The sequence below is a fragment of the Mastigoproctus giganteus genome, chromosome 11, assembly GCF_048544385.1.
Source record: "Mastigoproctus giganteus isolate SK-2022 chromosome 11, ASM4854438v1, whole genome shotgun sequence".
Classification (NCBI taxonomy): domain Eukaryota; kingdom Metazoa; phylum Arthropoda; class Arachnida; order Uropygi; family Thelyphonidae; genus Mastigoproctus; species Mastigoproctus giganteus.
The window spans coordinates 75,287,906-75,303,661 of record NC_143585.1 but is presented as its reverse complement, the minus strand read 5'-3'; the positions used below and the strand labels follow the sequence as shown (position 1 = coordinate 75,303,661).

General features: G+C 37.2%; 1 protein-coding gene across 3 annotated transcripts in view; it reads right to left on the bottom strand.

Moving 5' to 3' along the window:
• Window positions 1–12,692: 12,692 nt before the first annotated feature.
• LOC150078134 (uncharacterized) overlaps window positions 12,693–15,756 on the bottom strand; it is a 56,713-nt gene continuing 53,649 nt past the window's right edge. For all 3 annotated transcript variants that reach the window (XM_090385291.1, XM_090385292.1, XM_090385290.1), the window contains exon 6: window positions 12,693–13,224. In XM_090385291.1, coding sequence (XP_090241417.1) covers window positions 13,113–13,224 — 112 coding nt within the window. In that variant the 3' untranslated portion in view covers window positions 12,693–13,112. The remainder of the gene's footprint in view (window positions 13,225–15,756) is intronic.

The following is a 15,756-nucleotide window of genomic DNA, read 5'->3' as shown; positions in this document are numbered from 1 at the left end:
CAGGGCAACAAGTTTGTGGCAGGCGCCACGTTTCGCAAGCAGGCAGTGAGCAGCGCACGCAGCAAGGCGCCCTCTATAGTAGTTGTTCAATGGGACATTCAGCGGCGTGTCAGTTAGTGTAGCAATGACTACCGTACAAGAGAAAGCTGCGTGGGTTTTGTGGTGGCAAAATGCCAATCCGTAACCGAGGTTCAACGGCGTTTCAGACGAGAATATCACAAGGATCCACCACATGAGAACAATATCAGCCGATGGTTTAAACTGTTTAAGGAGACAGGCAGTGTTGAGAAACGTAAACACTGCTTGTTGACAAACGTAAAAAAAAAAAAAAAAAAAAAAAAAGGAAGACCACAGACATCGGATGATAACGTGGAAGCAACACGGCAGTCCTGCGTTTGAAGTCCGCAGAAGTCCATTCGCCGGCGAAGTCGACAATTATGTCTCCCGAAATCGACTGTGCACGACGTCGTGCGGAAAAGGCTAAAGCTGTTTTCCTTACAAAATTTAACTCCTGCATGCAATCCACCCCAATGACAAGCCGAGAAGAGTGGAATTCGCTGCTCACCATGCTGCAGAGATGCGACGATGAGCCAGGATTTTTAAATCGCATAGTATTGGGGGAAATTGTGCAGGCAGATATGAAGTTCTCTGAGCAGTGCAGATGGGCTGCAAGAGTAGCTCGTGGTGTCTTGTCAATGATATACAGGAATTTTTCTGGCAGGGATAAGGAGGTGATTATTCCCTTGTATAGGGCAATGGTCAGGCCACACCTTGAGTACTGTATACAGGTCTGGAGGCCTCATTTCAAGAAGGATGTAGACAGAGGCGGATTTAATGGCGGGCGCGCCCTGGGCCCCGACTTCTGAAGGGCCCATGCAAAACCCCAACAAATTAGTTGAACATATTAGTTCAAAACTTTGTGATTATTATTATGCTATTATTAATTATATTATACATATATTCAAATTTTATTGGAAATAAAACATTAATAGTACATAATATTTTTTATTTATTTAAAAAATTGGTTAACATGTATTTTTATTTTCCCTGTCTCTCTCTTTTTTTAAGGGGCACAATATTTTGTTCTGCGCTCGGGGCCTCAACCGACCTTAATCTGCTCCTGGATGTAGAGCTGCTGGAACGAGTACAGAGAAGGGCAACAAGATTAGTGAATGGAACAAAGGGGTACTCTTACGAAGAAAGGATTAAGTTTTGCAAATTACAGTGTCTGGAGACCAGGCACCAGCGAGGTGACCTGATAGAGGTGTATAAAGCCTTGAATGGTTTGAGAATGCTCAATGCTGAGGGATTCTTCCTATTGCTCAGAATAATCACCTCAGAGGGCATAAATTCAAATTGAGGAAAGACAGATGTAGGATAGACGTGCGGAAATTTGCCTTTAGCCAGCTGGTAGTTGGTTGGTGGAACAGACTTCCATTCCTTGTCGTGGAAGTTGATAGCCTAAATAAATTTAAGGCTCAGCTGGACAGGTATTTCGAACGAACGGAGGGGTGAAGTAGAAGTGGGTTTTTTTTTTTTTTTTTGGCTGATGCTGCATAAGCTTGCTTTCTTGCATCATATGCCTCTACTAATGCTAAATGCTAATGCTGTTCTCGGATGAGGCTACATTCCATATCAGCGGGTGGGTAAATCGTCATAACTGTGCGGATATAGGCAACTGAAAATCCTACCGCGAAACGTAAGCACATTAGACTCTCTAAAGGTCAAGTTTGGTGCGGTTTAATGCACAATAGGATTTTTGGACCCTTTTTCTTTACAGAACGTACTGTCAACGGCAGCGTGTATCTAGACATGCTGGAGATTTTTTTCTTTCCCCAAATCAAGAACATGGATGAATCTGATCTCATAATCTTTCAACAGGATGGAGCACCACTACACTTTGCAACGATTGTGCACGATGTGTTAAACGTTCGTTTTCCAGGACAGTGGATTGGACGAAATGGGCCCATTCCTTGGCCCCAAGACGCGCTGACCTTACCCCATTGGATTTCTTCCTTTGGGGTCATGTGAAAAGACCGGTTTACAATTAAAAGATTCAGAATTTTATCCATCTGAAGGAAAGAATCACTGCAGCAATTACAAGCATTACTCCGGACGTTCTTGCTCGAGTGTGGACCGAGGTTGATTATCGTTTAGATGTGTGCCATGCTGTTAACGGCGCACATAGAAACACTGTAATGATTTTAAGAATCCATGTTACCTATTAATTATAATAGAAATATTGCACAGCATATTGCATAATGTTTATTACCACATAAACCAACATTAAACCCCACCATTATTTTTCGGACATCCTGTATTTATGCACATAATAACTAATAATTCTTGATTGTGTCTATCATTTTTCTATATTTATCCACCTATCCGTGCTGTTTCATTTCACGTGTTTTATGAATGCTTTCTGTCTCACCAGCAGTATTTTCTTAACGTTCATTTGTAATCTAAAGGCTGTGACCTTGACTTTTCGGAAAAATGAATAAAAAATCATAAATAAATAGTAAACGAGAGCATTCAGAGAACACGTGAAGAGGAAGAGTGTCGATAGTAACTTAAATATACAACAAATGATAAGGAACTGATCACGTAGTGACTTAATGAAATGTTCCTAAACATGGGCAATGTAATCTTTCCCATTTGGGGGGAAGTAAAATTTTATCACGGGGTAGGAAAGATAAGCGCTTAAAACGTGTTTGCTAGCGTAAGTGTAAAGTAGATACATTCTTCCTCATTCAGTAATTGGAGGTCTTGCTGTTTTAATGTAAAGACCAAAAGAGTTTCGTGACATTGCTCACAAATTACTGAACGCAAGAATGGAAGATGTAGTGGCAGTCCAGAGAGGACGAGCGGTCTCCCCTCCACCCAAGGGGATGAATAAATTAGAGTAAACCTTGTCTGTTTAATTAAGTTAGTAAGCAATGTATAACGAATGCTTCAAGTATAGCTCAGAGTATAAAATTTTCTCTTTCGAGCCTGCACAATATTATCATACTGCAAAATAAGCTCGAAATTTGGGTTGTTTTTTTTCTCAATTAAAATTGCGAAATTAATAATGAGTGCTATCAGTAGAGTTGCCACCTAACCTTCTCATAAAAACTGGACAGTTATGGATTTCACATATCGGCAACTTCAGATTTCGTTTACTCGCAACTCCAGGTTTCAAAAATTCGCCTCAGTTCACAGTGGGTTTGCTGGATAGATAAAAATTTAATTAAAAATGCAGAAAATCCACGAGGAAAGTTTTGCGAAAAAAAAAAAAAAAAAAAAAAAGTTCTTACCTAAAGTGGGGGGAGGTACATTACAATAAAAAATACTAATCTAATATATAAACATGTTAAACTGAAAATTGGAAATAAATTGAGAATTGATTGAAAATAATAATAATAATAATAATTATTATTATTAGCCATATGGTGCAAGGAAGCCTGAGCTTATGCTGCACCAGCCAAAAAATATTTTCTGAGTTACCCTGAGAAAGAGAGAAGTAGAAGGAAATAATCAAGAAAGAGAAAAATGATGATATCCAGCTCAGGACCCTGGGTGCGCTAAGCCCATACTCACAAGATGTGAGCCCCTGGAATTAGCAACCTAAATCTGATTACGCAATTCATTCTCAGTAGCAGAAGATTACAATCGTTTCCAGTCCTTTTAATTAAAGTGCGACTATCCCTTCACGTCAATTTTTTTTTTTTTTTTTCCATAGTAAACTTTTGCTAGCGAGCATGCAGATAATTTAAGTAGCAATCTCTTTATATATATATATATAAGAATCACAAGACCCAATGCACATCTTTCTCAGAAAATAAAGTGCTTTGGGCGTTATTGTGGTCCAGCATGTACCCTGGATAAAATGAGAAGTTTTATCTATGTTTAACGATGCCAGTTAACCTTGATGGGGAGGGGAAATCGTTATCAACTAATGTTACACAATATGTAATTGTCAAAATAAAGGGGTGGCAGAACAAACAGCAACTCATAAACCGTGAAATGTTAAAATAAGCTTAGTCATTGCATACATCTTTGCGATTGCATTTGTGACTTGATAAATTTCAAAGCGAAACTGGATAGGCACTTAGCAATGGGAGAAGCATGAATGATGGGCTTTTTTTTGCCAGAGGAGAAAAAGTTCGCTTCCTTGCATCATTTATAATACTAATACTGTTATCTAAGTATCTGATATTCAAGCATATCTGAAATCCAGATAGATATTCAAGCATTGTTCTCTAGATAGTCCTCGTATTGCGTTACACAGACCAATAAATGTAAAACATTTCGGAGCAAGAAAGTATTCACACAACTTTTTTTTTTTTTTGATGCTACCGCTTTTATATCAGAATGCTTAAATTATTCTAATAAATTTGTTCATATAAACAAGATTACTAAGCATATTAATGGGCATAACTTTCTTCGTGGTATTTCTTCTTAAAATGCAGTAGTTTCCGATTTGAAGATGTTGAATCAAAATAAACTAAGCTATGGTATAAGGAACAAATTGGAACAAAAGGTAAAACATGCCTGTTATTAATCCCCCCTAAAAATGAGCGGATTAAAAAAGGCTGATGATGGTTAGTCAGAAAAAGATTTTATAAAAAATTTCTATCAATATCCATTTTATAAGCAACTGCATAAGTTAGAGGTTATAAATATTTTATTTGCAATTTTTAAACTCCATTTTTCTAGTCACACCGACCCAGCGGGTCGAGATGCTGAGGCTTTTGCAATTACTAATGACCTAGCACAGATTGTTCATTTACCTACAAGAATACCCGACAATCCTAATCATACAGCCAATACGCTTAATCTTTTTCTCACAAACAACCCTTCTAAGTACAAGGTCGAAGTGAGAGCTCCTTTAGGCACTTCAGATCACAACTTGGTGATTGTCTCTTCTCCAATGGAACCTTTATCTCATGCCTATTCCCAACCTCGTGTTGTTTGGCATTACAAGAATGCAAAATGGGATGACCTGCGAGACTTCTTTTCTTCTTTTCCTTGGTCGGATTACTGTTTCAAAACTTCTGATGTCAACGTTTGCTCAGATAGTGTCAGTGAAATTATTCTTGCACGAATGGAATCCTTTATCCCACACTCCACTTTAAAATCTCGTCCTTTATCTAAACCTTGGTTTTCCAATAAATGTCCTAAGGCTGTTCAAGAGAAAAATGTTGCATATCGTAATTGGCTTGTTTCTAATTTTTCAGTTTCATTTTCTGCCTACACCAAAGCTCGCAACAATTGTAAAGCAGTTATTAATCAGTCCAAACTAGAGTTTGAACAGGCTCAGAGTAGAAAACTTGCTTCTTGCCCTAATGGTAGCCGAGCATTCTGGTCTCTTGCCAAAGCTATTGGCCGCAACTTTTGCCCATCTCTGCTCCCACCTCTGTCCAAACCAGATGGTTCTGTTGTCACTTCAGCCAAGAATAAAGCTGACCTGCTAGCATTCCATTTTTCTTCCAACTCACATATTAATGATCCTGGTAAAACACCTCCCACCATTCCCAACACGCTCCATTCAATGCCTCCTGTGGTCTTCCATCAAAAGGATGTCAGAAGGATTTTGACAAATCTTGATGCTAAGAAAGCTCCAGGTCCCGATGGTATTTCTCCACTTGTTCTCAAAACCTGTGCTCCTGAACTTACTCCTATTCTTTGCCGCCTTTTTTCACTTTCTTATTCCAAAGGTGTTTTTCCTTCTGCTTGGATTTTTGCTCATATCCAGCCAGTTGTTAAAAAGGGTGACAAATCCTTCCCATTGCAATTACTTCTACTCTTTCTAAAGTAATGGAGAAATCAATTAACCGCCAACTCTTAAAGTACCTAGAAACCTTCCGTCTGATCAACGATCGCCAGTATGGATTCCGTCAGTGTCGATCCACTGGTGATATTCTGGCTTATGTTACCCATTTATGGACTAATTCAATGGAAAGGGTCGGTGAAACACAACTAGTTGGTCTTGACATCTCAAAGGCTTTTGATCGTGTTTGGCATAAAGGTCTTCTAAACAAGCTTCCATCTTATGGTTTGCCAACTGTTTTTAGTAATTGGTTATCCAGTTTTCTCCCTGATCGCACACTGAGGGTGATGGTAGATGGCTCTCTGTCTTCTAATTTCTCCACTAATGCCGGTGTCCCCCAAGGTTCAGTTCTTTCCCCCACTTTTATTTGGATAGGATTATTGACTGGAAATCATATCCATAGTTTTGCCGATGATAGCAAATTGCATTCCACTTTCCATTTTGAGAAACCTTGTCCTGCTCAATCAGCTTGAATTTCTCGAAAATCTGCTACCAATTCCTTAAATGTCGATCTTCAGGTAATTCTCCAGTGGGGCAAAGCCAACTTAGTTGATTTCAACCCTTCTAAAACTCAGTCTTGTCTTATATCTCGCAAAAAGGATTCTTCTGCTCCTATACTTATCTTTAGTGACACCCCGATTTCTACGCAAAATGATATATCTCTTTTTGGGGATTACTCTGACTTCCTAATCTCTCTTGGCACAAGCACATTACAAATATTGCTTCCTCTGCATCTAAAAAACTTGGTTTTCTCTTTCGCTCTCGGCGTTCCTTTTCTTCCAAACAGCTGCTCACTCTGTATAAATCGCAAATCCGCCGTGCCATGGAATATTGTTCCCACATCTGGGGTGGTGCCCCCAAAACCTCTCTCAGGCTTCTTGATTTCATTCAGAAGAGGGCAGTTAGATTAATTAATGATTCATCTCTAACAGAGTCTCTCCACTCGCTTTCTCATAGACGTATGCATGCATGCATACGTCTTTCTGCTGCATGCATGCTTCTTCTACAGATACTTCCATGGGCACTGTTCTTCTGAATTGGCTTCTATAATCCCCGCTCACTCTTTCGAAACAGTCCAAACACGTGCCGCCACCGGCCAACATCCTTTTACTGTCCAACTTCAAACCCACAGAACCAACTTTTCATCTTCCTCATTTATTCATTCAACTGCCGTTTTGTGGAACAACCTTCCTTCATATGTATATCCTGAAAATTACAGTCTACAGAAGTTCAAGTCCAATGTCAACAAATATCTTCTTTCGTATTTTGAACCTCCAACCCAAGCACGGTATTAAGTACTATAGGTTCTAATACCTCTCGTGTTCACATAAAAAAAAACTGCTTTACCTATGATAAATATTTATAGTGTTCTAGAACAACAAAGAAATTCAGTTAGAAATAATGTTACATGGCCACGTTTTATATCCTTTAAATCAGGGTCATACTTATGAATAGACACATGAGGCAGTAGCCTCGGGCCTCACGAGGCATCTGTAATCTCAAGTTTTTAAAACATTTTTTTTTTAACACCCTGATCCAAAGGGCTAGGTGCAATTTATCAAAAGTGTGGATGACTCAGTTCGGCTAAACAACAGATGAATTTACAGGATAAAGGATAATTACTCTCCTAATTCTCTAATAGGTTACTTACAGTAGAACAGTGTATTGTTTGCATTTTTAATGCATGACAAAATGTCTGATTTATCATTATTTATCGAGTCCAAGGTAATGAACTCTATATAAATTATGAGTATGTTGACTTTTTTCTGCAATTTCAATATTTTCAGTTGCCAAATCGATTAACTCCATAAGTTCATAGAAAATTTGTAAAAACATGAATTTTTTTATATATATTTTATATCTTGTAATTGCATAATATCGGTGTAAATACACCATAGTTAACCCATAGATTTGAGCTACGATTGTAGCGTAGAAGACATCCTTTTAATTGTATCTCATAAAGTGGTTGCCTTCACAACAAGATAGCTACTATTGAATTACTTCAAATAATCTTCAGCTATCTTGTTGTGAAGGCAACCACTTTATGAGATACAATTAAAACGATGCCTTCTACGCTACAATCGTAGCTCAAATCTATGGGTTAACTATGGTGTATTTACACCGATATTATATAGTTAATTATCAAAACCCATAAGGATTATGCCTAGTGCATTTAATTTTCCAAATACATATCTTGTAATACTTAAATAATACACTATATAATATGTTGGTATATTTCAAACTAAATTTTAAAAAACAATATTATAACTTCATCAATTCTTTACTTTTTATTTCATGGAGTTGATCAGTTTGACTTCTGAGGGGCTCATTTATCAACCAATCAGTCAACAGTCAAATAGTTTTAACTGGCATGTTTTTAAATAAAATGTTTTAAAAAACGTTTTTTGGCACTTTGTTCTTAACTTTGAGGGGAGAGTCAAATCACTTAGTTATTGCCCGAAATGCTTACTGTAAAGGAAAATGATTTGGATAAATTATGCAACAAAATTATTGCTCTGATCAATTTAATAGCATAAAACAGTGGTTTCCAAACTATTGAGATCTACGGATCCTTTCAGTTAAAAAAATTCATGGACCCCGATCCCTTGAAATAAAGTTTGTGGACCCCTATATACACCAATGAGCCAAAACTTTATCAGTGTCGTTATGCAAATTGTAGCAACTGCAGGTGAATCACGGCACACGGTATAAAAAACACAATACTGAGCTCCATTAAGCAGTCTCCTGTCTGTTCTTCAGATGGGGAAACCCATGAACCATCGGCGAGGTGTTGGACCACGGCTCATCGATGCTGAAGGTGAGAAAAGGCTCTCTGGAATGCTGGTGACAGGAGTAATGTCACAACACACAGTACATCAAACCCTGCTGAAAATGGGGCTGCACAGCTGCAGGCCACTGAGTGCCCATGCTAACTAGTTCACTGGCAACAGTGACTACAATGGGCACACAAGCATCAAAACTGGACCTTGAGTGATTGGAACGTCTTCTGGTCAGAGGAATCACATTTCCTGTTGCACTATATGGACGGCCAGATACATGTGCTCCATTTACCTGGGGAAGTGATGGCACCTGGATGAAACAAGCCGATGGCGTTATGCTTTGGGCAATGTTCTGCTGGGATGCCTTGGGTCCAGTCATCCACGTGCTGGGTACTCTATGTCTACCACCTACCTAAACACCATTGCCGACCAGGTACACCCTTTCATTCCAACAAGTCTTCCCCTCTGGCAGTGCCATCTTTCAGCAGGATAATGCGCATTGCCACACCGCACAGATTGTTCGAGACTGGTTGGTGGAACACTTCTAGGTATTGCCCTGGCCTCCAAATTCCCCGGACAACAATCCCAGCATCTGTGGTGTTGGAACAGCAACTCCGATCTACGGCATCTCGACCACGGACCTTACAGGAGTTAAAGGATCTGCTGGTTACATGTTGGCACCAGATACCTCAACATTTCCATGCCTCGCCAGGTACAAGCTGTTATGACTGTATGTGGGGGACCAACATCATATTAGGTAGGTGGTCATAAAATGTTTTGGCTCATCAGTGTATAACATATGCATGTTATATATATGGTTAAACAACTGTTTCGTAGACCCAAGTTTGGGAAACTCTGGCATAAGGCATTTCATCTACTATAAGATCAAAACACAACACAAAAAAATAATAATAATTTCCAACTTCTGGAGAGCTGTCAGTATAACAAATTTCTGACCCATTGGTGAAACTAATTCAGTCACCACTACAGCAATCTGAAAACTGTTAACATGGATGTGTGTTGATGCTGCAGTTCATTAACACTATTAACTCGCTTAAAGATTTGGGTTTTATTGGCGCATTAGCAACTTAGGCTATAATGCGCCTCGCTTAAAGAATAAACCTTCCTGCTGTCTTGATCAGACTTACATATCACACTGGTCAAAAATTAGAACTGTAACTGCAACCCTACGAAATCAAAACACATTAACTGCACCCAGCAATATATGCCAAATAATGCTGGTGCCTGAATAACAGAGGAAACAAAGCCACAGCAACCCATTGGAGCAATTACAGCCACTATTCCCCCCCCCCACACTGTTGTCAATGTTTACAGGTGATATTGCCATCCAGAGCTTCTAGAGGAAGCTTTTAGTCAGAATGGTGCAACGGTTCACACAACAAATGTGAGAATGAACATTGAGGCACATATTCCCAGTGCAGATGATCTCATAATAATGCAACAGCCTCAGTCCTAGATTACTTCTTGTGAGAATGTTTCAGAAATTCCATATTCCAACTATGACGAGTGTATAAATGTCTTATCTATTCCATATTCTAATTATCATGAAAATGTACAAGTGTCTTAACTATAGTGGACAATATTTGCAGGCCATGTTGCTGAATTTTCCCAACTACATCAATAAATATAGTCACCTTATGTAATATTCAAATCCTATATGCACCATATAGTGACAACACATTACAACAAAGTTATTTATTTTGGTGGTGGTATTGGGGAATATATGCCACACAGGCTAATGTACCATTTTGTGTAGACTGCATTGTAATATGAGTTGATCATGAATATTTTAAATAAAGGAAAGCAAGGGTGAAGGATTAAGTTTATTTCATTACACAGCCACATGTATACATTTAATAACAGGGATGCTTATAACCGGATCTACCTATACTGTGCAATACTTAAAAATCCACTCAAATCCTCACTCTTCTTTATTTATATACAATTTCCAACTTTTAAATCACAGAAATTTGCCATTTTAATCAAGATCTAGCTGTCTCATGACTCTGCCAAAGTAGAGACTACTTTTGTTGATGTAGTATTAATATTGCACTTCAATAACCCACTAAATCTAATTGCATTAAAGCATTCAAGACAATTTCCAATTCCACGGAGTAATCATGGACTTTACACTGAACTTGGCTTCCCATTCTAAGTCTCATACCACAAATCTTCCAACTTTTAGAGGCATTTAGTGTAATTTAAGAAAATCAAACACTTGATAGCTGCTGAAAAACATCCATGTCCAAAGATTAGCATAACAAAATACAGAACATTTGTTCTTAATTATACCAGCAAAACAACAGCTGATTTTAAATTTATCTTCATGCAGTGCTCACAGAAATATACTTAACACTGAACCTGATGATATACTTATTACAAATAATACAGAATGTGAAAAAAAAAATCCAAAAATAATTTCCCCATTCTATTGAAATTCAGATAAGCGTTACTATTTAACATATGTGCAACAATATTAAGCATTAAACTTTGAAGCTTAAGTTATTATTCATAACATGTCATGCACAAAGAGTTATATTTAAAGGCTACCTTCAAGGCTATTAGTCAACTGGGGAAATTTTTTTAAAATACACAGAACAGTCTTTTTACAAGGCTATTTAAAAAAGAAACAATTCTGAAACTGGAAAATGGATAACATTTAAATACTGATATAAAAGTAATTCTCCTCCCTTTAATAAGTTAAGATCTTTTCAAAATAAATCTATTACCACTTGCTTAACAACTTTGCTTACACCACTATAAACACCCACATTGAAAATTGCATAATACACAACAGTCTACAGCCAAAATTTAACAATATTTAACAGCTGATTTCACTATAGGTACCTTGGTCAAGTAATAATCTATAACTTGTAACAAACTTCAGTGGCAAAATGTATTTTATGAACTCAACTGTGCTAGACTAATTATACACATAACAAAACAATTCTGCATTCTCCAAAATACAAGAGAACTAAACAGAATTTTTTGTAAATATTTTTGTACATCATAAAAATTCTATTTCAGAGATAACACAAAAAAGCAGCTTCAGTTTAGAAAATATAAGGGCATTAGATATAAAACTGAAACCACAGATGTACAATACATAAGTGAATTTTCTCAACAGCCCTAAAATTCTATAAGTACTTTTCTACATCTGGTTTGCATTTTTTTTCCTTTTTTTTTTTTTTTCAAATTCTACAATAACTTAATTTGCATTTAGAATAAATCTTTCAATGCAATATCCATATATTGTATTACACAATTATAATGAAAAGTGAAATTCAATTTTTAAAAAACCTTTAGCAAAGAATAAAAAACAATACACTTTACAAGGTTTTAACAGAAGCAAAACCAGCACTTAAGGCTATAGTTTAATTTTATACTCAGCAAAAAGTAAAAGTATTTTTCATATCAAAAACCACTTATTCATCCAAAAAAATTGAAAATAAATCAATCTCCTCCCACGACAACAACCTCCACCCTCAATCTCCCCTATAACTGCAACGTTTTTACTGTTAAGGGCACAAGAAGGGCAGTAATAACATCTCTCTACTAGCCTACATATTTTCCACTGATTGAAAGAGAACAAATTTCTGTCAAATAGGCTGTGCACGCAATCAAATTTGTGATATGATCCAGCCAATCTGCAGGAACTTTATATTTTTAATAGATCTGGTACAGGGCTCTGAAGAGGGGGGAGAAAAAAAACACACACACACACACTGTCAAATTTTTACTTACCCATTCTTTACTACTGCTTTTACAATTGTTTTGACAAAATAAGGAAAACTTCAATACTTCAAAAAACTTGAACATTGCCCATGCTCTGTCCCAATCAATGGAAAACAATTTTGATTAGAGAAGCTTTTCTTATTATTGTTCCCAATGAATTGTTCTCTATCACTACTCTCAACTACCCATAAATGTGGAACTGGTAATTTAAATAGTTAATTTTTAAAAAAGAACTGTCAGGGGAGGATTTGTGAGTATATCATAATTTAGAGGAATATCTCATAAATTAAAAAAAAAAAAAAAAAAAAACACCTTTACGTTTAACAAATATTAGGGAAACCAAGTACACTTTATGTGGCAACTATATACCTACTTACATTTATTTCTACTTTGTTTTATCAGATTACATTAATGTGAAAATACCTCCCCAAAAAAAATAAAATGTGCAAAGCTTTAACTTTGAAAGGTTTTATTTTATTCAGCAACAACAGAATATTTAATGGTTACACGTGCTTCTCACCACTGTCCTGTTACTGGGGAAACACACTCGACCCAACAACAGCAAGAGTAGCGGTGATGATAATGTGAAGGATATAGCTCGCCAGCATCAGACACATGCATAACTTCCAGGCGTTCCCCCCGACTGGACGCAAGGAAAGGTTGCCTCCAAGGCTGTGGCACTCAGGGAATCCAGAGTATCCAATGATATATGCTGCCAACGATCAAACACACACGGTAGGCTGCGGCGTGGGCAGGGAGCAGGGTTAGGCTTTCATCTCACATTCACGAGCAAGGTGACCCAACTCACCACAATGAAAACACTTGCTGTTACGTGAAGCACGACAGTTACGAGCGATGTGTCCCCTTTCATTGCAGCTGTAATGATAGTTAACAGCAAAAATGAAAATGGTGATTACATGTTTCTATACTGAAAAACAAAACTCAAGAGTAAAACAGAAATTGAGAATTCTAAAGGATTGGCTCTACAGCTAATAATCAGGAATCATCAATAGTTTCCAACCATACTGATCAAAATTTATAAGAATTAAATTTCATAATTATTCTTGTTTTTAGTTAAAATTTAAATATACTTCACATTCATATTAACAAATGTTCACATTAATACTAACAGGATCTCAACTACATAAACATTGTTGCTTCTCATATTCTTTTCAAAAAGCAATTCACCTTATTTAGTACTCACTGGTATATGCATTCATTTTATAGAAAGCATACTCCAAAAACAAAAAAAAAAAAAAAAAAAAAAAAAAAACCCTACTTTTTTGCATATTTTGTGGTTTCTTATTTATTCAAAAATGAATATATTTTTTAAAATATCATGTATATTTAAAAATGCTTCCGGTTTTTTTTTGAATGAGTACCTTTAAATAATATTTCCTTCAAAATGATGTCCTTAACTAGCAACCGAGTTTTGCCAACAACCATAAAGCAGACGAAAACAAGCTAGGAAGCAGCTTTGGCATTTTCAAGGCAGCAAATTAGCATCTCTAAAATGAGATATCCTTTTCAGAAAATATCCATATCTCCAAAACATTTCAAATGAATTTTTAATGCCCAAATTTCCCCATATATAATATGGGCAATTGTGACATTTGAAAATCCATTTCCTATATGTAGTACATGCACTACATGTTTTAATATCTATTTTGTTTTGAATGCAAATATTCTTTGAATTGTCATTGGACCACAAAATGTTTTCAGTATAATCATAATTTGGTTACTGTAGATTTGATCCCTTTTTTATTTTTTTTATGTAAACCCCAAAGACGAGAGGTATTAGAACCTATAGTACCTAGTACCATGCTTGGGTTGGAGGTTGAGAAGACGAAAGAAGATATTTGTTGACATTGGACTTAACTTCTGTAGACTGTAATTTTCAGGAAATACGTAGGAAGGAAGGTTGTTCCAGAAAACACCAGTTGAATGAATAAACGAGGAAGATGAAAAGTTGGTTCTGTGAGTTTGAAGTTGGACAGTAAATGGATGTTGGCGGCACGTGTTCGGACTGTTTTGAAAAAGAGAGAGAGCGGGAATTATAAGACAATTCAGAAGAACAGTGCCCATGGAAGTATCTGTAGAAGAGGCATGCAGCAGAAACAGTACGTCTATGAGAGAGAGCGAGTGGAGAGACTGTTAGAGATGAATCATTAATTATCCTAACTGTGTTCTTCTAAATGGAATCAAGAAGCCTGAGAGAGGTTTTGGGTGCACCACCCCAGATGTGGGAACAATATTCCATGGCAGGGCGGATTTACGATTTATACAGAGTGAGTAGCAGTTTGGAAGAAAAGTAATGCCGAGAGCGAAAGAGAAAACCAAGTTTTTTAGATGCAGAGGAAGCAATATTTGTAATGTGCTTTTGCCAAGAGAGATTACAAGTCAGGGTAATCCCCAAAAGAGATATATCATTTTTTCTAGAAATCGGAATGTCACTAAATATAAGCATAGGAACAGAAGAATCCTTTTTGCGAGATATAAGATAAGACTGAGTTTTAGAAGGGTTGAAATCAACTAAGTTGTCTTTGCCCCACTGGAGAATTACCTGAAGATCGGCATTTAAGGAATTGGTAGCAGATTTTCGAGAAGTTGAAGCTGATTGAGCAGGACAAGGTTTCTCAAAATGGAAAGTGGAATGCAATGTGCTATCATCGGTAAAACTATGGATAGGATTTCCAGTCAATGGAAGAAGGTCATTAATATACAAGAGGAAAAGAGTGGGGGAAAGAACTGAACCTTAGGGGACACCGGCATTAGTGGAGAAGTTAGAAGACAGAGAGCCATCTACCATCATCCTCAGTGAGCGATCAGAGAGAAAACTGGAAAGGTGCTCACCAAACCCCCAGTAACTTTCATTGTTACACCCATCTGTTCAATCAGTTTTGTAGCGCAGAGCTTCATGAAAGAAACTGAACACAAAAGAGAAAAAATCGAATTAAAAACAGTGGAGGAGGAAAGGGATCAGGGAGTTGCAATATGTGCAAATATGAAGTTTTCTGAACAGAGTAAACAGGCAGCCAGGAAAGCCCATGATGTCCTACTGATGACTTGTTGAACATTATCCTGTAGAGATAGGGAGGCCATAATACCACTGTATAAGGCAACTGTAAGACCACATTTGGAATACTGTGGTCAAGTATGGAGACCTCAGCTTCTTGAAAGGGTCAAAAGGATGACCATATGAGGAAAGACTGATTATGTGGGCTACAGAGCTTGGCAAATGGGCACTTTAGAGGATTAGTAAAACGAATGAAGGTGGTAATCTGTTCTAAACAATTCCAGAACTAGGGGTCATAAATTCAAACTACAGGGGCTGAAGTTTAGATTAGATTGTAGGGTGTTTAGCCAGCAAGTCATTTATAGTTGTAACAAGTTGCCCTTGCAGGTAGT